At 32.3% G+C, this 23,564-nt stretch overlaps 1 protein-coding gene and 1 pseudogene across 1 annotated transcript; one reads left to right on the top strand and one right to left on the bottom strand.

Moving 5' to 3' along the window:
• The first annotated feature begins 373 nt into the window (after window positions 1–373).
• Window positions 374–2,699, top strand: LOC109050540 (Krueppel-like factor 2). Its single transcript, XM_019068097.2, has 3 exons — window positions 374–723; window positions 1,303–2,161; window positions 2,241–2,699. The coding sequence occupies exons 1-3, from the start codon at window positions 655–657 to the stop codon at window positions 2,414–2,416; spliced, it is 1,104 nt and encodes a 367-aa protein (XP_018923642.2). The 5' UTR covers window positions 374–654; the 3' UTR covers window positions 2,417–2,699.
• A 4,136-nt stretch (window positions 2,700–6,835) lies between these two features.
• Window positions 6,836–23,564, bottom strand: part of LOC109074221 — a 42,633-nt pseudogene continuing 25,904 nt past the window's right edge.

The following is a 23,564-nucleotide window of genomic DNA, read 5'->3' on the forward strand; positions in this document are numbered from 1 at the left end:
GCATCCCACCTAAGTCTATGTATATATAATGACAGGGACAGCTGGTTGACTTTTGGATCACCTACTAATCTATTGTACCGAAAATTGCCAGATCAGCATGCAAAAACAACTTTATTTGACTTCTCTAAATGTAACCTCATTGTGCAGTCACTTGCTTTCATTGGAAAGCGCGTATATTTGGAGTCTAAATTACGCATGGGTGAATGTAGGCTGTTTGGAAACTGGAATTACACTTGGATCAATTCGAGCTTTTGTTGAAACGCCTTGGTTACAGTTTTGTATGTGTACTACACAGATGATAGTGAGTGACCCGCCTCCTCTCGGCCGCGCCCCCGCGAGGGGAGGGGAGCGCGCGTCATCAAGCGCTTAAATGCGCCGGAGCGCGCTGTCAGGCACTGAGAAACTGTGGACCTGTGGAGAGAGCGCACGGTGCCTTATATACCCACTATATTTAGGAACCCTGAACGCGGTTTCCTCCGCTCACACAATTGGTCTAGGAGCAGTATTTATTAGGTAGGAGGCGCTCCTGCCAGACACACTTTGTTCATGACTCTGGAAGTCCACTCGAGGGAAAAGCGCAGCGCAGTTTGACATCGGTCCGCGAGCAAGTGCAACAGTACAGAAGACAATTACAACTCGACACGCATCTTGGAAATGGCTTTACATTGCCTTTTGCCTTCGATTTCAACGTTTGCAAACCAGAAGGAGAAACTTTGGGAGGATGTAAGTATTTTAAACTTTTGTGCACGTGTAAATGTTGAAACTAGGGTGAATTAAGGGGAATTTGGGTAATGCGGGACACCAGACCTCAAAGTGGTTAAAACCGCAGAAACACTACAAAAAAACATTTCCTAAGCGAAAATGTTTGTTTTCCACTTGTTTGCACTAGATAAAATATTGAAAATACACATCGGAAAACGAACACAAACATTATAAATGTCATTTTTTGTTGTTTTATCTTGTTTCATACATATATATATATATATATATATATATATATATATATATATATATATATATGTGTGTGTATATATATATATATATATATATATATAACGATCATAGTTTACTTGCATGTGTATGTGTGTGTACATATGTATATGTGTGTGTGTGTGTGTGTGTGTGTGTGTGTGTGTGTGTGTGTGTGTGTGTGTGTGTGTCTATTAATAAGAAAGTTCTTAAAAAGAGACAAAGATATAGAGACAGTAAACTGTTCGCGTCAAATGTGAAATGCTTTCAAAATGAGTCATGCAAAACCACCTGACAGTGTTTGAATACTAAGCACCTTTGATTTTGTTGCAGAGGTGGAAATGTGAGGAGGACAAAGCACTGAGCGGCGGCTGCCCTCTGCTCAACGTGGCACAGAACATGGACACTTGTCGTGGCCGCAAGGATGACGAGGATCTGAGTAATTATTTGGACCTGGAGTTTATCCTGGCCAACACAACAGGACCTCTAGAGGCGGGAGCTGAGTACGTCTCACACACAGAGCCATGCGGCATGTACTCGACGGGAGCGTATGTGCCTCCGGAGCAATGCACCGCACCTCCTCCGCCGTACTCCAACAGCCTCATGGCTGAGCTTCTGAGATCCGACATGGACAACTCCTACGACTGCGCCATTCAGGGAAGATTCATCGTCAACTCATTCCCCAGACAGGACTTTGTTGATATCAAAGTCGAGCCACCAATGGACGGTTACGGGCCGGTGATGGGCATGGTGCCGCAGAGCTGCCAAAAAATCAAACAAGAGGGCAACATTTCATGCATGATGTCTTTCGAGCAACCCAGACTGGCCGTTTCTCCGCAGGCGATGGGGAATATGACGCCTCCATTGAGTCCGGATGACTCCCACCTGCGCCAAACCGCATTTCCGCAGGCTTTCCATCACTCGCCTCCGGCTTACACTCAAATGCAGATCCCGTACACTGCACCGCACCAGTTTGGCATGTTTGAGGACGCTGTGAGCATGCAACCCAACATGCAAAGAGCTCTTCTGACTCCTCCATCCTCCCCGATGGATCTAATGGATTCCAAACCCAAGCGAGGGCGACGCACCTGGCCGAGGAAGCGCACAGCGACGCACACCTGCACCTACGCCGGCTGCGGCAAGACGTACACCAAGAGCTCGCATTTGAAGGCGCATCACCGAACCCACACCGGTAAGAGCGTGTTTGACTTTGTCTTTAACTTGCATTTGTGTTTTGAAACCAAACTAATCCCATCGCTTTGCACCATCAGGTGAGAAACCGTACCACTGCAACTGGGAGGGATGCGGATGGAAATTCGCCCGTTCCGACGAGCTGACACGTCATTTCCGCAAACACACCGGCCACCGGCCGTTCCAGTGCCAGCTGTGCGAACGAGCCTTCTCCCGCTCCGACCACCTGGCGCTGCATATGAAGAGACACCTGTGAGGACTGGATCCACAACCACATAACTGCCTTATTTAATGACTTCAAGCATAAAGAAATATATCATCATACACTCTCAAAAATAAAGGTTTCCAAAAGAACCATTTTTGGAACCTTTCAGTGATCAGTTCTTAAAAGAACCATTTTTTCTTATTGTGAAGAACTTTTTAATCTAAAGAGACCTTTTCCATTATAAAGAACATTTTGTGCATTGAAAAGGTTCCATGGATGTTAAAGGTTCTTCATGGAACCATCAATGCCAATAAAGAACCTTTATTTTTAAGGGATTCCAAAAGAACCATTTTTGGAACCTTTCAGTGATCAGTTCTTAAAAGAACCATTTTTTCTTATTGTGAAGAACTTTTTAATCTAAAGAGACCTTTTCCATTATAAAGAACATTTTGTGCATTGAAAAGGTTCCATGGATGTTAAAGGTTCTTCATGGAACCATCAATGCCAATAAAGAACCTTTATTTTTAAGGGATTCCAAAAGAACCATTTTTGGTTCCCAAAGAACCTTTCAGAACTATTTGAAGAACAAATAAAGAACTTTTTCCACTATAAAGAACCTTGGAAAGGTTCCATTGATGTAGAAGGTTCATGGAACCGTTGATGCCAAAAAAAGAACCTTTATTTTTACGAGTGTACTTTTGAAACAAGTAGCTGGTACTACATAGATTAAGCAGAGCTCTTTTTAATGCCTTTTTGGGGTAAAAAGCATCCTGAAGGGCTGGTCCTATGAATCTGTGTCCGATCGGGAGACAGCATGTATGTTTAACGGTGCCTTTCCAAAGCCACGAAGAGTGCAAAGCCTGATGACTAGCAAACCTCCAGTTTAATGTAAATTGTAAAATGCACAACGACAATGTTTTGCTCTTGAAACTGCCTTGCTACTATGCAACAAATAGAGCTGTGTGTTCAAATGTGTTTGCATTTCTTTTCAAATGTGGTCAGGGCCTCGTTGCACCGTATGCTCTAGGGCTTGAGGTCCTGGGGTTTTATAAGATTGTGTACATACATTTTATATTGTAAGTACTGTATTTATTGTAAATATTAAACTAAATTTGAATATATATATATTCATCAGGTCTCTGTTGTCTTTGCCTGTCATGTTCAGTCTGACCTATTGGATGTCGGTTGCTAGTCTCTTATTACGGGCTTCTTTGAAGCCACTGGAAAACGAAGTCTCCAGAAAACGGAGACGTTTATGGCGAGTGAAGGACGTCGCACGAGTGCTATTCTTGAACCCCCACTCAAGCTTGTGGAGTCGGGTATTATAGTTTAGACCAAGATGCTTTCCAGCTGCGTCAGGTTGAGGCCAGCAGCCTGTGGCTTCTGCCTATAAATACAAACACTACATTTACATAATTACAGAGAGAGAATTTAGATCCGTCTGGACGGAGGGGCGCTCAGCTCTCGGCTGAAGATCCCAGACTCCAGAGGCGCAGAGAAGACATGGACATCAAAGAGACTCCAGGGGCGCTTTGATGTCAAACATGGAAGATAAAATCCCAAATCTGCATATTTTATTAAAATATTTGTTTAGCATCAGCTCGTTTTGCGTTGAGGCAGAAAGACAAGAAAAAACATTCTAAGATTTAAAAAATACGAAAACAAAACATGTTATATTATTACTAGTTTTGTAGATTTTACAAGAAAAATACAAGAAAAATTGACATTTCGATAAATGTTTTAGATATGGTCCATTTCATCTATATAAAAACTATAAATCAAAATTATATATATAATATATATATATATATATATATATATATATATATATATATATATATATATATATATATATATATATATATAATTTGTACACATGATGTGCACACTTAATATAAACCAGAAAGCACATATATACAAGTGTCAGTTATATAGTATGCATAAAAATATATAAAAATATAAAAGTTTATTAAATTCTTATCGAATGTGAAGTGTCTAAAATGTCAAAAAGCGTCTAAAAGCATAAAAAGATAAACATTATAAAAATATTAAATGAAAATGCTATAGAAAAATGAAAAATAATTATTTTATTCATACAAAATGTAAATTATAAGTGTCAATTGTACATTATGCATATTTTATATATATATATAGTACATATTATTCAAACATTCAAAAATATAAATGAAAATTCTAGATAAAAATAAAAAATATAATTTATGTATCAATTATATGTGCATACAAAGTATATTAAATTCCTATTGAATGTCTAAATATGTTTTTGTTTTCCAAGAGTTGAACTTGTTCTGCATCTGTGAATAATGTGTGAAAACAGCACTAGAGTTCCCTTTTATGCAAAATCAACAAAAAGAAGAAATGTGATCCTGACTATTATTAGCGACTCGGTGAAGTGAAGCAGAAATCTCATTTCACTTTTGTGTGCTGATGATAGTAACTTTTACTACCAATCTGACATGAACAGAAAAAAAAAACAGCTTCTCTTTTTCCCCTTCAAAGCAAATTTAAAAGGCTGTGTTTATGTGATTACTGCAATTCAACAGATTTCAAAGTAGAAATAAAGATCCCTTTCTATACAAGAACTAATCTATTAGAGATGAGGAATGCTGACAACTATTTTTAAGACAACATGCAATAAAACAATATGCAAGGACACTTTTTAAACAAAACACTGAATTTACTTCAGTAAGTGGAGTCTAGTTATCATGCAGATAAATACAGTAATGTTGAATTTTAACTCCAATTTTGTGTAATTGTGTCTTTGCTTTTGGCAGTCTGATTATGAACTTGTGGAAGCTGGTTTCCGCCACGGGATAAAAAATAGAAAAAGTAATTTTTATCTCAGAATTCAGACTTTTTTCTTGCAATTCTGCGTTTATATCTGGAGATTTAAAATCAGAATTGCGAGATCTAAACTCAGAACTGCATGAAGAAATAGTCAGGATTGTGAGAAATTGTCAGAACTGTGATATATAAAGATATGAAAAAATATAGGTATAAATATCTGAATAAATATAAAAAAGACAGAATTGTGAGATATAAACTCATTTGCGATAAATAAACTCAGTTCTGAGAAGAAAAGTCAGAATTGTGAAAAAAAGGTAATTTGTGAGGTAAAAACAATGATATAAAAAGATATAAGATATAAAAAGGCTGGGTTTTGAGATTCACAATTACCTTTTATTTCATGGCGGAAATGTGCTTCCATATAAAACTGGAAATGAAAGGTTAAATCAAGCGCATTGCTTTATTCAGGTACACAGTATTCATACTCCAAACCGCTCTAGGAGTATATGGCAATATAGTGTGCTGTTCTGAACACATCCATGCTGGTCAGTAATTCCTGACCCCACGATTTATGCACTCAGCACTAAAACCACAACTAAAACCAAAGACTAGACAAGAATGTCTGGCAAGGCCTCTAAACGAAGCGCACGTGTAGACGGTTAAGTCGTTGTGCGATCGAGTGCAAGAAAAACACAAATGAAGAAAGAGCCGGAGCCTTATGTTTCTGTCACCTGAGCCCTTCTCATTTGTCCATCTTAAAATCAGCTCTTTCAGCAGCCTTCAGTAAATAAAAACTCGCAGAAGAATTTCCTGTTATTCCAAATGGGGGTAATTAACATACCGAAGCTAAAATTCACGCAGCTGTTAAATTATTTTCACACTTAGATCTCAATCTTTCCAAGGACTCCATTTCAGTCCGGCTTGAGCTCGAGCTTCATTCTTTAAGCTTGTGTTACTCGACAGATCCAGGAAAAACAGCAATTTGCTGAAGCCGTTCACAGAGCATTTGCAAAAGACAAACGTCTGATAGACGCGCAAAAGTCGCTCATTGATGCCGAACGTCTCGATGTACAGGACGCTCATCCATCATTAGAGCCGCACAGCAGGACAAGTACAACACATACTTGATTTTGCATGAATAGTTAGGCTCAGTTTCTAGATGAACATGAGTAGATATGAAGTGTAGCAGGTGCACACGGATCTGATCTGAATGCAGCTCAAACTCACTTTTAAGTGGGCGATGACTGCAGCTTCTTAATTTCATATTTGCCTTTCAATTCAAAGTTGCAATCCAGATCATGTAGATGGCCATGGGTTCAATTTCCAGTGAATGCATGAACTGATAAACTGTAAACCTTGAATGCAATAAGCTGCTTTGGAAAAAAAAGTGTCTGCCAATTGCATTAATTTCTAATGTCTATCTAAATATACAAAATTTAAAATAAAAATACGTACCTTAATGGTCTCAAAGGTTTAAATTCTTTAAAATATAAATCAATTAAAAATCTAAGAACAAATATAAATAAAATAATATATATATAAATATATATATATATATATATACACACACACACACACAATTTAACAATATTTAAACAGAAATAATTCATTATAATAAAATGTATATTTATTTCTTTATTTAAAGAAAAAAAACTCTCTAGTGCATTCAGATAAATATGTTTGACATTTATTAAAACATTGAAAAGCAGCACACCAAAATCATTAACCTTTTTCCACAAAAGAACCAAAACACATAAAAACATTGAAGTTCAACAGAATCTTCAAAATGATAAAAGAGAAAACCAAACCCATATAAACACCAGAATTTCCTTTTCTAGCATATAAACAACCCATAACCTGCTAATTTTATTAAGTATCACAGATACAATAAATATATGAATGCATATTAAGAACAAGCTCAATATACAGTATAAGGCTACACTTCAAGGCAAACTGTGCTTCAAGAAAAGGCTAGAAAAGGGTTAAAACCATATGAAAGTGGGCAGAGCTCCTTCAGGGGTGCTGGTTTGTGTGATCCGGTGTCACCTAGAGAATCTGATCAAGCTTTAAAGGGTTAAACACTAAAAATACAGCTCACATCATCTCACTCTCATATGAACAGTGCAAAACCCAAACAAAAACAGGTTCCTTCAAGAATAAACAAAAAGCTTCATTTGATCTTCATGCATCTAATAAAACTCAACAGTATCTGGAGGGCAAATGAGATTTGGGAATGCATTGATTATGCAGGTATATATGTAAATACAGACATCATATATGATCATATAGTGGACCGACGGCAACTTAATGTCATGCATTTAGTAATTCATCCCTCTTATTAAACTGAACGTCTGGTTGAGACTTGGATGAAGTTGATAACAGTCAAATTAAAGACACTTAAATATGAAGCACTATTCTGTGCATCAATAATTGACTTAAGACTGACTGGTCCTACAGTATTTGGTGAAGCTGTATATAATCTTTATAAAGCATAATTCAGTGGTTAAGCATTTTGTGCAGTTCATGAGCAAATGTGTCAAGTGGATGTGTAACTATGGCCTTTGGTTTCGTTGTACTTCATTAGTTCAGTGATTGCTACAGCAAACCTGAGAGAGATCTTCAGGAAGAGCGTGTGATTGGGGCGAAAGTTTTATCTGAAAGATGAAGGATTGAATCCAAAACGTAGCAGCTTCATGTTTTGGGCATTTCAGCTCGACTGAGAGCCAGAGCCAGCTCCAGGTCCAGTTGTTCTTGTAGGCGGAGCCTCCGGATTCGCTCCGCCTCCTCTCTCTGGCTCTCACGTTTGGCCCACTCCAGCTGCTCCGTCTCACTTCCGAACTGAACCGGAAAATAAACGACATGACAGAAACTACAATTCATCACACGCACACAGCAGAATGCATCGCTGTAGGGCTGGTCGATATATAACGAAAAAATATTTATTGGCATTTTTCAGGCTTAACAATCTTGATATTTATGCATTTGCTCTGACTTTTTTTAAAAGTCTATTATTATTTTTTTTTTAAACTGACATTAATTCGTAGATTCAACATGTTTTTAATCTAAAAAGTAAAAAAACTATAGTAAAAACCTATGTTTTTACAAAATAAGTAGGGCTGCATGATTTGGGGGGAAACTGGTCCTTTGTTCATCTGATGAGAGGGTCAAAACAGGACAGAAAATAGCCTATTACTTCTGGATTATGATGTTTTTTGATTTAAAAATCTTGATTAAGAGCATAAGTGGACCTTAGAGAACAGTAAGGAATAATAAAGTCAGTTCATGACCCCTTTAATGCTTCTCTTTTGTTAATAAATGCATGATTTTGATTTTATTTTTGATTAATCCTGCAGCACTATTTACTAGCCAAATAAAAAGTGCATCAAAACCACCACAACACTCATAAAGTTGCTTAATTTTACACCACCATTAAAAGCATCATGAATACATTGTGACTACTGAATATATATCGCCCAGCCCTCATATCAAAACACATAACAGGGGAATAAAATCACTAATTTCACATGAGCACAAATGATTATTATATAACATCCGATCTGACGTGATATTCTTACTTTTTTGAATTGGTCAAAAACACACTGATTATCATTTATATCATCTGTCATGCAAGCAGTGATTGACAGCCAAGAAAACAACCAAAGTCGTGAAGCCTTTGGTTTCAATCAAATGTAAGTTACCAGTGACCGAACACACAGGGAATGAACGCAAATCATCAGGAACTATTCGCTTTATGGGAGCCATCACAAAATCACACAGAATATATATAAAGATGACCTATAAAGCATTTGGTCACTTAAATCATACATAATGTATCTGAATGTGCTTGCTTTAGATAATCATCATATCATTTAATGTAAAGAATGATGCAAAAACATACTTTATAATAAAAAGTTGTGAAAACCATGACAAAAATGACACTAAACAATTATAAAATAATACATTTAGTTGAAAACCTAATTCTTTTCCACTCTTTTTAAGTGTGCTATTTTACATGAAAATAAATGCATCTAATGCAATTGCATTCAGACATTTTTAAGTGCAATTTCTGTGTCTAAATAAATGCTTTTCACAAACTGTAAGTTCGCTCTTTTCTCACTGCGGTTGGTCAGCTGGTCTTACATTTGCATTTGCATTTGTTTTAAAGAGCTTCAACACACGGTCTGATTTCTCAGGGAGATTTGTAAAGCGATTTGTGTGCACGCAGGGTGGAGTAGGTGTTTAATTGTTGACACAAACACATGCAGCAGCAGCTCAAATGTGGTCGGCAGACCCGTGTTTCACCTTACCTTCATGTATTCAGTGCCTGGGAGAAAGACAAATTACAGCACAGCTCTGAAGACACAAGCAGCACGGCATACACAACACAAAGCCTCATGCAACATGCAAACTGCATCTGCACAGCATGGCACAGCACAAACGCCATGCAACACAGGGTGCATTCAGGTCAGCCGAGGCACTTCTGGCACGGCTAACCTGGATTTGACCTGAATTATAGATGTTTAACTATTAAGGTTCAATTCTACTAAACTGTTTACTCCTGATATGAACTTATAAGGTTGTGCACAACAATTAAACAGGGATACTTGCACAATTAACACTGTCTTCTCTAGCACTCAATTCCACTGAAATTGATTTAATACATCCATTCAAAAAATATTATTTTAAATGTAAAAAAAAAAAAAAAAAAAGTACACACATTTGCAAAAACAACGTAAAGAAACTATGACACTGTGGTGAAACCAGTTGCCACTACGTGTCAGAAAACAGGAAGTGCTTTGGTAAAGCTTCTCACTTTTCTAGACCAAAGTGTCATTCTGAGGTCATATTGTCATGATGAGTTTGTAAGGTCACTTTAATGTACTTCAAGAATATGAAAGAGCATTTAAAATGATCCTACAGTTTTATTCTTAGCATGAGAGTCATGGGTATTCAAGCTTTTGTTGTCAAACATGCACAAGTAGTTTTCATACGCTGTTTTGTAAAATTATGAAATCATTGATTGAGTCAAAGAAAATAATATTGCACAGGAAAGATGGTGCTAAAGTTGTTGCATGAACCAGAGAAGAGCTAAAAATTGTTACAAATTTTTTAGACACTTAGACATCCTTAAAACAAAAGGAAAAACTGTAACAGAATGGAATACAATTTATTTCTATGCCTTAGTTGCAAATTGTATTATTCAAAGCATAAATCAAATTTATGCATCAAAAATTTTGTCTAAAACAATAAACAACTATTGGGGTAAGACAAATAAGCAGATTTTTATCTTTAAGTCTGTTATGGATGCCACAGAAGATCGTCACTTGATGATTATGATGGATGCTTATTAAACATCAAACAGCTCCTACTGATTTTAATCAGATTACTGAATACTAAATATAAACTCTATGTAAATTATGTTTCCCCTGCAGAATTTGTGCATCGCTGGTCTTATCATTCTAATGAAAATCAAAACTATTTTTGTTCCATAGACTTAAAAAGCTTATTACATTTAGCTGAACTAACTTTAAAAAGACTGAGGGTCATAAATATCGCCAGAGTCTAAGAGAGACCCATGTGTGTTCATGAGTCCAGTTCGCTTGAAATCAAAGGTTTGGCTGAAAACAAACAGGCACAAAGGATTGGTTCCACCACAGAACTTCCTCTCGCTGCTTCTGCTCAGCTGCATCATCAGTTTTAAAATCCTTCAACTACAGATCAATCACGTTTTCATGTCGCTCCAAAAAAGCACCATTGAAGTGTGTTCTGAAGGCATTTCTTAGCAAAGACAATTTAGTGCACAATTTGTATGGAGTTTAGTTTAGAACAATATGAGGGTGAATAAATGATAAACTATCACTTTAAAGGAACAGTTCACCAGAAAATGAACATTTGATGAAAATGATGAACTCTGACCATCCAACATGTAGATGAGTTTGTTTCTTCATCAGGTTTGGAGAAATGTAGCATTGCATTAGTGTCTCAGCAATGGATGCTCTGCAGTGAATGGGTGCCATCAGAATGAGAGTCCAAACAGCTGATAAAAACATCACAATAATCCACACCACTCCAGTCCATCAGTTAACATCTAGACAAGACAAAAGCTGCATGTTTTTAAGAAACGAATCCATCATTAAGACGCTTTAACTTTAAACAGTCGCTTCTGGTGACTAAACTACGTAGAAGTGTAGAAGAATCTCCTGCTGTCTCTCACATCAAAATGTTGTTTAGAGCTGTTTTGGCTTGTAAACGGTGCTTGATCTGTGCAGATTTCTCTCCTGATTCAGACCAGACCACTTTTTCACTGGAGGAAGCTCTATTATGGATTAATGGATTATTTAACTGAAAGCATGTTAACTGATGGACTGAAGTGGATTATTGTGATGTTTTTATCAGCTGTTTAGACTCTCATTCTGACGGCACCCATTCACTGCAGAGCATCCATTGCTGAGACACTGATGCAATGCTACATTTCTCCAAATCTGATGAAGAAACAAACTCATCTAGATCTTGGATGGCCTGAGGATGAGCACATCTTAAGCAAATCTTACAGAGGTGTAAAGCGTGGCATGATTCTGGCATCAGCATGAGCAGGACAATACAGCAGCACAGGAAGCAGCGATGGCAAACGTTGGGATGAAGCGGATGCAGCTACAAACGATGACAGCAGAAACTAGCTATAAAGAGATGATCAGACGACATGACACTGGACTTACAGATCTAAAGTGTGTAAACGCTGAGGACGGGTTAACCGCAGACGGTAACGTTGAGGACGAGGAGACGGGTCCTCTGTCCGTATGTGTCTTTCGAACAGCGGGAGCACCAAACCCTTGACTATGAACCCCTGAACCGCTATTCTTCCCTGAAAGTGTCAAAGAAAACAAAGATGACCCCCAAACACCAACAGAGCAGTTCAGGTACAAGAAAAGATCATTAAATACATGAAAACTGCTGTAGAATTCAGTCAAAAGCAGCTGAACTTTATTACTCTGATCATTTAGTAAAATAACAGTGCATCTCACATGATTTGATCAAACGTTTAATCAAATATAAGCACTAATAAGAGTGATGATCGGCTATTTATTATTGCTGTTTAATATTATGGCTGTTTATCAGCATTACAGCTGATTTCAATCAACTAACGAAGACAAAACATCTTAGCTGCTTTATAGTCCAGTTGCTTTTCTCCAAATTCTGCAATAATCTGGATGAACAAGATCTCTAGATGAAGGACACCCTTGATTTATGGAAGAAAGAAGTGACAGCAATCAAAAAAAAAAAAAAAAAAAAAAAAAAAAAAAAAAAAAAAAAACCATCCACAAGAATTCAGCAGCACTTCAGACTCAGACTATATTCAATATTTTAACATGCAAAAACCCAGATATTAGAGTAAAATAGTACATTATAGATTGTATTAATTTTAATGAATTATATTTGCTATTGCATTAATAAGTATATTTATTAATATTATAAAATAATAATTTAATAATAAATATTTATTATGTATAATAAATTAAATATGTATAGTATTTAATAATAATAAAATTTATATATATTTTTAAATTTCTCCTAACATTTTTTTTTTCTCAGCAAGTTCATTGCGATGCATTCTGGAATTGTTTTCTCCACAAAGTGAGGCATCTTAGAAGTAGCCATATTCTTGCATACCTTATGGAGCAGACGTTTAATTATCTTAGATTAAACGAGTGCTTTAAATATCCTGCAGCAGCTGACATAAATTAGATTAGATTGAGGATGTAAAAAAAAACAGGCTCATATTCACAAGCGGTGCACCAAAACCACTGCATAGTTTAATTTCCTTCAAAATATGAGCAGTATTTACAAACCTTTAAAACTGCCAACACCAACCACTACCCACTACAACAACCAACAGGATCTAAATGAGCTCGATGTGAGGTGAATCTCACAAAACCTGTCAAGAACAAGCAGCAAAAACATATATGCAATTAAATGCATTACTGTAATTAATCAATTTAGATTAAACTTTAATTTTAAATGTAAAATACATTTAAATGCAACATTTTAATTGTAAATTGCATTATATAATTTCTAATTGTAATATACCTGTTTTAATGCTTTTTGTAATAAATAAATATTGTTTTATTGTGACGGTCTAATGATAGTGATGATTAAGAAATATGCAATTAAACTCATTATTATATGCATTTTAATTGTAAATTAAATTAAAATTTTAATATTATATAAATTTTTTCAATGCCTTTTATGTTGTTGTTTTTTTACAAAATAAATTGTGTATATAACTCATTATGTAAATAATTACTTTAATGCAATTTTTTATTTTGTGTGTGTGTGTGTGTGTATATATATATATATATATATATATATATATATCTATATATATATATATATAAAATTTTGTATAACATATATATAGTACATACATAATTCAGTATGTATAAATTGTAAAGTACTAGTATATTTTTTTGTTAATTTAAACACTTTAAAATATATTGTATAACAGTATTTTTAAGGAAAAGTTGCTAACAGTAATGTTGATCATTATTGAGAATAATAAACCCCTCAAATTAGCCAAAAAAAGTTGTAAAATAATTATAATATTATAATTAATAATTATATTGTTGCAATAATTTATTGCTAAAATAGCTTAAATGTCACAATGCAAAAATCTTAATGGTCCTAAAATTATTTAACTTTGGGATAAAATATGACCCATGCATATTTTCATGAGATTCACCTAAAAAAGAAATGCATTAAAGAAAAAGAAAAAAATGATAAAGTGGTTTAGAAAGGAATGATGGTAACATTCACATGTGAAAGCTGCACCATTTATATTCGGTATGAAGTGTTCAGCAGGATCATTCAAAGTGAAAACACACAGGAGAAGTTTCAAAGTGTCACACAGATCAGAAACGTACAGTATTTACAGTTCCAGAGGAGTGTGAGAACCTGGCATAAACATATTTAGCCAGCCGTGGGAACACTGGTGCTCAGCGTAAGGGTGTGAACCACGAACTTTAGAGGAACTCACTTCTCTATATCTCTCTCACCAGTACACAGACCTCGTGTGCCATGGAGAGGAAGAGCTTTTTTCTTTCTTAACTCAGAGATAGTAGTGAAACTACCAGCGCCGCACCCATGCCCTTTCTGTGCCTGTTATAGTAATAAACACACCACAGACAATCCGCTGCATCAAACACACCAGCGGATTAGTAGTGTAAACACCTCGCTGTGGAGGTGATGCATCAGAACAGTCCTAACGTAAAAGTGCTGAATACACAGCGTAAACACAAGCTGGTGCTCGAGGTGACTTCAATGTGTTTATGAGAGAGACTGGAGCTCAATGTGCAAAACAAACTGAATTCAGATATTTATCTTTCATACAAGTACATCGACTCACGGAAGTATAGAGCAAACCTATTTATAATTATATTTATTTTAATTATTTATAATTAATCATTAATCTTAATTAATTGTTTATATCATCACAAAATACAGACTATATCATGCTCTTTATATGTAGTTGGATATATAGCATGTACATAAAAAATATTTTTGAGCTTATATGAACACTTAAACTTCTAATAATTCACAAATTAATAAATAACAATGAATTAAACAATAAGTATATCCACTCATATAATGTGTGAGTATATATAGCAAATCTATTTATAATTACATTTTAATTATACAAACAGTACATACTATTAAGTATACTTATATATAATTATTTAATTAATTCTTTATGTTGATTTTTACATTTAAAAATATTGTATTAATGATAGTGCAATATACGCAGAAATATGCAAATAATCTCATTGTAATAATTTTTTTGTGTTATATTATATATTTTAATTGTAAAATAAAATTAAATTTTAAAATGTAATTGTAAAATACATGTGTAAATATCGTGTATATAACCAATTATATAATGATATTATATAATGAGTTATAAAAATATTTTTATTTTAATTATTTATAATTAATCCATTTTAATAATACATACATATTAAGTATATTTATAATATATAATTATTATTTAATAAATTTATATTTTTTTAAAATACATACACACATATACATACACACATATATATATACATATACATACACATATATATATATATATATATATACATATATATACATATATATACATAATATATATACATATATATACATTTATATATATATATAATACATATATATACATATATAATATACATATATATACATATATATATATACTATACATATATATATATATACATATATAGATATATACATATCTATATCTATATATACATATATATAGGATATAACATATATATATATATATATATATATATATTATATATATATATACATTATATACATATACTATAGATATATATATATATATACATATATATATATAATATATATATATATATATATATATTATTATACATATATATATACATATATATATATATATACATATATATATATACATATATATATATATACATATATATATATATGTATATATACATCCTGCAAATACACAAAGCGAAACAAATCTCTAGTATGGGAAAAAAACACCATTTCACCCAAAAAATCACCCAAAAATTACATTTTGTCATTATTTACTCAACCTAATGTCATTCACGACCTGAATACTAAACTACGTAGAAGTGTAGAAGAATCTCCTGCTGTCTCTCACATCAAAATGTTGTTTAGAGCTGTTTTGGCTGTAAACCGGAGTGCTTGATCTGTGCAGATTTCTCTCCTGATTCAGACCAGCACCACCACTTTTTCACTGGGGGAAGCTCTATTATGGATTATGGATTAATTTAAACTGAATAGCATGTTAACTGGATGGACTGAAGTGGATTATTGTGATGTTTTTATCAGCTGGTGTTTAGACTCTCATTCTGACGGCACCCATTTCACTGCAGAGCATCCATTGCTGAGACACTGATGCAATGCTACATTTCTCCAAATCTCGATGAGAAACAAACTCATCTAGATCTTGGATGGCCTGAGGATGAGCACATCTTAAGCAAATCTTACAGAGGTGTAAAGCGTGGCATGATTCTGGCATCAGCATGAGCGGACAACTACAGCAGCACAGGAAGCAGCGATGGCAAACGTTGGGCTGAAGGGATGCAGCTACAAACGATGACAGCAGAAACTAGCTATAAAGAGATGATCAGACGACATGACACTGGACTTACAGATCTAAAGTGTGTAAACGCTGAGGACGGGTTAAACCGCAGACGGTAACGTTGAGGACGAGGAGCACGGGTCCTCTGTCCGTATGTGTCTTTCTCGAACGTGCGGGAGCACCAAACCCTTTGACTATGAACCCCTGAACCGCTATTCTTCCCTGAAAGTGTCAAAGAAAACAAAGATGACCCCCAAACACCAACAGAGCAGTTCAGGTACAAGAAAAGAGATATCATTAAATACATGAAAACTGCTGTAGAATTCAGTCAAAAGCAGCTGAACTTTATTACTCTGATCATTTAGTAAAAATGAACAGTGCATCTCACTCCACTGATTTGATCAAACGTTTAAAATCAAATATAATGCACTATAATAAGAGTGCATGATCGGCTATTTATTATTGCTGGTTTAATATTATGGCTGTTTATCAGCATTACAGCTGATTTTCAACTCAACTAACGAAAGACAAAACATCTTAGCTGCTTTATAGTTCCCAGTTGCGTTTTTCTCCAAAATCTGCAATGAATCGTGGGATGAACAAGATCTCTAGATGAAAGGACACCCTTGATTTATGGAAGAAAGAAGTGACAGCAATCAAAAAAAAAAAAAAAAAAAAAAAAAAAAAAAAAAATCCACAAGAATTCAGCAGCACTTCAGACTCAGACTATATTCAATATTTTAACATGCAAAAACCCAGATATTAGAGTAAAATAGTACATTATAGATTGTATTAATTTTAATGAATTATATTTGCTATTGCATTAAATAAGTATATTTATTAATATTATAAAATAATAATTTAATAATAAATATTTATTATGTATAATAAATAAATATGTATAGTATTTAATAATAATAAAATTATATATATTTTTTAAATTTCTCCTAACATTTTTTTTTTTCTCAGCAAGTTCATTGCGATGCATTCTGGAATTGTTTTCTCCACAAAGTGAGGCATCTTAGAAGTAGCCATATTCTTGCATACCTTATGGAGCAGACGTTTAATTATCTTAGATTAAACGAGTGCTTTAAATATCCTGCAGCAGCTGACATAAATTAGATTAGATTGAGGTGATGTAAAAAAAAAAACAGGCTCATATTCACAAGCGGTGCACCAAAACCACTGCTAGTTTAATTTCCTTCAAAATATGAGCAGTATTTACAAACCTTTAAAACTGCCAACACCAACCACTACCCACTACAACAACCAACAGGATCTAAATGAGCTCGATGTGAGGTGGAATCTCACGAAAACCTGTCAATCTTTCTTTTTTGAAACAAGCAGCAAAAAACATATATGCAATTAAATGCATTACTGTAATTAATCAATTTAGATTAAACTTTAATTTTAAATGTAAATACATTTAAATGCAACATTTATCATTGTAAATTGCATTATAATAGTTTCTAATTGTAATATACACTGTTTTAATGCTTTTTGTAATACAATAAATATTGTTTTAATTGTGAGACGGTCTAAATGATAGTTGATGATTAAGAAATATGCATTAAACTCATTATTATATGCATTTTAATTGTAAATTAAATTAAAATTTTAATATTATATAAATTTTTTCAATGCCTTTTATGTTGTTGTTTTTTTTTACAAAATAAATTGTGTATTTAACTCGGGCTGTGTGTGTGTGTAACATAATTACTGTGGAATGCAAGTTTTTTATATTTGTGTGTGTGTGTGTGTGTAATATCTATATATATATATATACTACTATATATATATATATATATATATAAAATTCTTCGTATAACATTACTATGAATACGATACATAATTCAGTATGTATAAATTGTAAAGTACTAGTATCATATTTTTTGTTAATTAAACCAACACGTTTAAACAATATTGTATAACAGTATTTTTAAGGAAAAGTTGCTAACAGTAATGTTGATCATTATTGAGCAATCAACTACAACCCCTCAAATTAGCCAAAAAAAAGTTGTAAAATCAATTATTAATAATTATACAATTAATAATTATACTTGTTGCAATAATTTATTGCTAAAATAGCGTAAATGTCACAATGCCCCCCCCCCCCCCAAAAATCTTAATGGTCACTAAAATTATTTAACTTTGGGATAAAATATTGACCCATGCATATTTTCATGAGATTCACCTAAAAAAGAAATGCAATATAAAGAAAAAGAAAAAAATGATTTAAAGTGGTTTAGAAAGGAATGATGGTAACATTCACATGTGAAAGCTGCACCATTTATATTCGGTATGAAGTGTTCAGCAGGATCATTCAAAGTGAAAACACACAGGAGAAGTTTCAAAGTGTCACACAGATCAGAAACGTACAGTATTTACAGTTCCAGAGGAGTGTGAGAACCTGGCATAAACATATTTTTAGCCAGCCGTGGGAACACTGGTGCTCAGCGTAAGGGTGTGAACCCGAACTTTTAGAGACAAACTCACTTCTCTATATCTCTCTCACCAGTAACAGACCTCGTGTGCCATGGAGAGGAAGAGCTTTTTTCTTTCTTAACTCAGAGATAGTAGTGAAACTACCAGCGCCGCACCCATGCCCTTTCTGTGCCTGTTATAGTAATAAACACACCACAGACAATCCGCTGCATCAAACACACCAGCGGATTAGTAGTGTAAACACCTCGCTGTGGAGGTGATGCATCAGAAACAGTCCTAACGTTTAAAAGTGCTGAATACACAGCGGTAAACACAAGCTGGTGCTCGAGGTGACTTCAATGTGTTTATGAGAGAGACGGGAGCTCATGTGCAAAACAAACCTGGAATTCAGATATTTATCTTTCATACAAGTACAAGCGACTCACGGAAGTATAGAGCAAACCTATTTATAATTATATTTATTTTAATTATTTATAATTTAATCATTAATCTTAATTAATTGTTTATAATCATCACAAATACAGACTATATCTGCTCTTTATATGTAGTTGGATATATAGCAATGGTACATAAAAAATATTTTGAGCTTTATATGAAACACTTAAACTTTCCTAATAATTCACAAATTAATAAATAACAATGAAGTAAACAATAATATATCCCCTCATATAATGTGTGAGTATATATAGCAAATCTATTTATAATTACATTTTAATTATACAAACAGTACATACTATAAGTATACTTATATCTAATTATTTAATGTAATTCTTTATTGTTGATTTTTACATTTAAAAATATTGTATTAATGATAGTGCAATATACGCAGAAATATGCAAATAATCTCATTGTAATAATTTTTTTGTGTTATATTATATACATTTTAATTGTAAAATAAATTTAAATTTAAAAATGTAATTGTAAAATACATGTAAAATATCGTGTATATAACCAATTATATAATGATATTATATAATGAGTTATAAAAATATTTTTATTTTAATTATTTATAATTAATCCATTTTAATAATACATAATAAAAATATTTGAGTTTATAATATATAATATTATTTAATAAATTTAATATTTTTTAAAAATACATACACACATATACATACACACTATATTTATACATATATATATATATATATATATATATAGAAATATTATACCTATATATGACATATACATACATTATATATATATATATATACACATATACATAAGATATATATCATAAACATATACATACACATATATTACATATATACATATATTACATATATATATATATATATATACACATATATATACATTATATATATATATATTATCATATATAGACATATATATATATATATACCTATATTATCCATAGATACATATATATATATATAGACATATATATAAGTATATATCAGATAGATATATATATATATATATAGCGATATATACATATTATAACATATATATCTATATACATATTAATTTAGTGTATATAATATTACATACTATATATAATATATTACATATATATATATACCTAGATATAACATATATATTACATATTAGACTATATATAAATAGGAGAGGATCTATATATACATATTAATACATATATATAGATACATATAATATATGTATATATACATCCTGCAAATACACAAAGCGAAACAATCTCTTATGGAAAAAACACCATTATCACCCAAAAATTACATTTTGTCATTATTTACTCAACCTAATGTCATTCACGACCTGAATTTGTAGGACTACAGTACTTGTCAAAAGTATGGAAACATTACAAGTCTCTTCTGTTCACCAAGGCTGCATTTATGTGCTTAAAAATGCATTAATATTGTGAAATATTATTCTAATTTAAAATAGATGTTTTCTATGCGAATATCTGTTAAAATATAATTTATTCCTTTTATACACAGCATCATTACTCCAGTCTTCAGTGTCACATGATCCTTCAGAAATCATTCTAATATGCAGATTTGCTGCTTAATTAATATTGGCGCTCAGTTATTAATAATGGTTCTTATTATTATCAATACTAAAAAAGTTTTTTGCCGCTTAATATTTTGTGGAAACATTTTTTTCAGGATTCTCTGATGAACAAAGTTCAAAAGAACAGCTTTTTTTTATATATATAGAAATCTTTCGTAACATTATAAATGTCTTTACTGGCACTTTTGATCAATTTAATGCATATTTGCGTAATAAAAGCATTGATTTCAATGAAAACACACAACAAACATTTATCATGGTTTCTGCATAAATATCTGAAGGAAATCCTTTTTTAATCACAGCAATAAATTACTTTTTATCATTATTATTCACAATGAAAACAGCTATTTTAAACTGCAAAAATGTTTTCACAATATTACTGTTTTGTTTTTTTGGAAAAAACTGTAATGTTTCCATACTTTTAACTAGTACTGTATATGGTTTCACTGCATGCAAAAACAGCGTTAACACAGTCACACAGGTTCGAAACAACAAGAATCTTCATTTTTGGGTGAAGTATAGACAAATAAACCGTTCTTCTCCTCTGCAGTGGAGACAAATATCTCATACCAAGACGACTCTTATCTTTCCTCACACAGCTGTCCGATGATGATCTCAACATGCACTGATGCGCTTCGATATCGTTAAAATGGGGAAGTGTTTGCCCTTCCATGATCAGACTCACTCTGCATGATCTGTCATTTTATTGAGCTTGTTTGCGTGTGGTGAAATGTGGTACAAGTCTGTATTGTCTACAGAGTTTACAATAACGTACTTACAGTGGAAGTCTATGGGGCATTTTACTAGAAATAAACAGATTGTAAAGTATGGCAAAGGCAAAGAGGGGACTTATGTGACAACTATCACTTGCCAGTGCTGTTATTATATTATATATATATATAACAACTAATAATTATATTTTTATATTGTTATATAATTATATTTTAGAACAAACTTTTAAACAATTTCAGTAAGCAAAATAAAATAAAATGCAAATATTAAATGAAAAACGTACTTTAATTAATACAAAAAGTACTTAAGTACTAATATTATTTGAAAAAATATTAAAACTGAAAATATAATATATACACTAAAAAATAATTTCTGGGTTATTTTTTAGAGGTTTGTAGAAGGCTAGCATTTCATGCAGACGTTAGCTGCGATATACATTTAAACAAAAAAGGAAAATTTGAGATTATAGACGTTTTCCTTTTTATACAGTAATAATTTGTAAGGAATACAATGTAATACAAACCTCGATTTCATTCAGGAAGTTTCCCATCAGACAAGTTTTCTCTCAGGACAGAACACAAAATGAATGCTAACTAATTAATAAAACTAAATAATAAAAATGACAAAAGCCCAAAAGGAAATTACTAAAACTTAAACTAAAATGAAAACTGCAAACATGAAAAAATTAAACAAATTAAAAAAATTAAAAAAAAAAACATTGCAAATGTTGCATTGGCAGCTAATTGAAATAATTAATTAATTAAACTGCAAATATATATATATTTATATATATAAAAAAAAAAATTTAAATGTATATATTAAAACGATATAGAAACATATATAACTAATAAAAATGACAAAGCCCAAAACAATATTACTAAAAATAAAAATAAAATGAAAACTGCAAATATAAAAATATCAAATAAAAATAAAAACATTGCAAATGTTGCATTGGCAGCTAACTGAAATAATTAATAAAAAAGTTCTAAAGTACTAAAATTATAAAACTTTAACTGACAAAAAGGACAAAAGCGTAAAACAAAAGTGCTAAAACTGAACATTTAAATTTTTACTAATTTTATAATACTATTATAAATTATAATTACTATTACAGTATAAAAATAATTATTATAATATATGTTGTTTTTAGTTGGACCGAATTAATATATATAAAAAACATATTAAAATCCAAAACTCATTCTACAGATCTCATTTAAAATAAAGATTTTGCTCCAGATATTACGCTTTTTAAATTCAGCTATGGCACGTTGCACACATAATTATAATAATATATTACTACACCAGATAAACATTTCATTTCACTCTTCCTCACCGCATAATCAAACTAGCAAGATAAACGTCATAATGCATTTTTACATAATTAAAACTCACACGCACACACACATTCATGCTTATCAGACGAACGAGATATTAAATCAGTAAATCACAAGCACACTTTGCTGTTGGAAGGATTTTTTTCTCACCGTAAGGAGGCGGCGCTGGTCTCTGCGGTCCGGGTTTTTTGGGAGGAGGCAGCGGATACGTCGGCTTTCGGCTCTGAGGCTCTGAGCTCGAGCTCTGAGGACAGAAACAAATCACAACACTGCATCTACACAAGCTACTTACCAATAATCACACAAAAACCCAACCGCTTGCTGCATATTGCAACGTATATACTGCCTATATTTTTTAGTATGTAAAAAAAAAAAAAATAAATAAAAAAAAAAACCTATGCAGTAATGGACCCTTTTGACATTTTCAGTCTTCACAATTTGTTTTATAAGTCACACCTCAAAAATATGAAAAACTTCAAATATAAAAAAATAAAAAATATATAAAAAAATAAAAACATTGCAAATGTTGCATTGGCAGCTAACTGAAATAATTAATTAAACTGCAAATAAATATATATATATATATATATAAAAATATATATATTAAAACTATATAGAAACATATATAACTAATAAAAATAACAAAGCACAAAACAAAATTACTAAAACTAAAAATAAAATGAAAACTGCAAATATAAAAATATCAAATAAAAATAAAAACATT

Source organism: Cyprinus carpio, chromosome A2 (genome assembly GCF_018340385.1).
Source record: "Cyprinus carpio isolate SPL01 chromosome A2, ASM1834038v1, whole genome shotgun sequence".
Taxonomy (NCBI): Eukaryota; Metazoa; Chordata; class Actinopteri; order Cypriniformes; family Cyprinidae; genus Cyprinus; species Cyprinus carpio.

Coding starts and splice junctions, on each gene's coding strand:
- LOC109050540 (XM_019068097.2), top strand. CDS start 655: ATGGCTTTACATTGCCTTTTGCCTTCGATTTCAACGTTTGCAAACCAG. Junction 724..1,302: donor AGGAGAAACTTTGGGAGGAT/GTAAGTATTTTA, acceptor ATTTTGTTGCAG/AGGTGGAAATGTGAGGAGGA. Junction 2,162..2,240: donor GCATCACCGAACCCACACCG/GTAAGAGCGTGT, acceptor TTGCACCATCAG/GTGAGAAACCGTACCACTGC.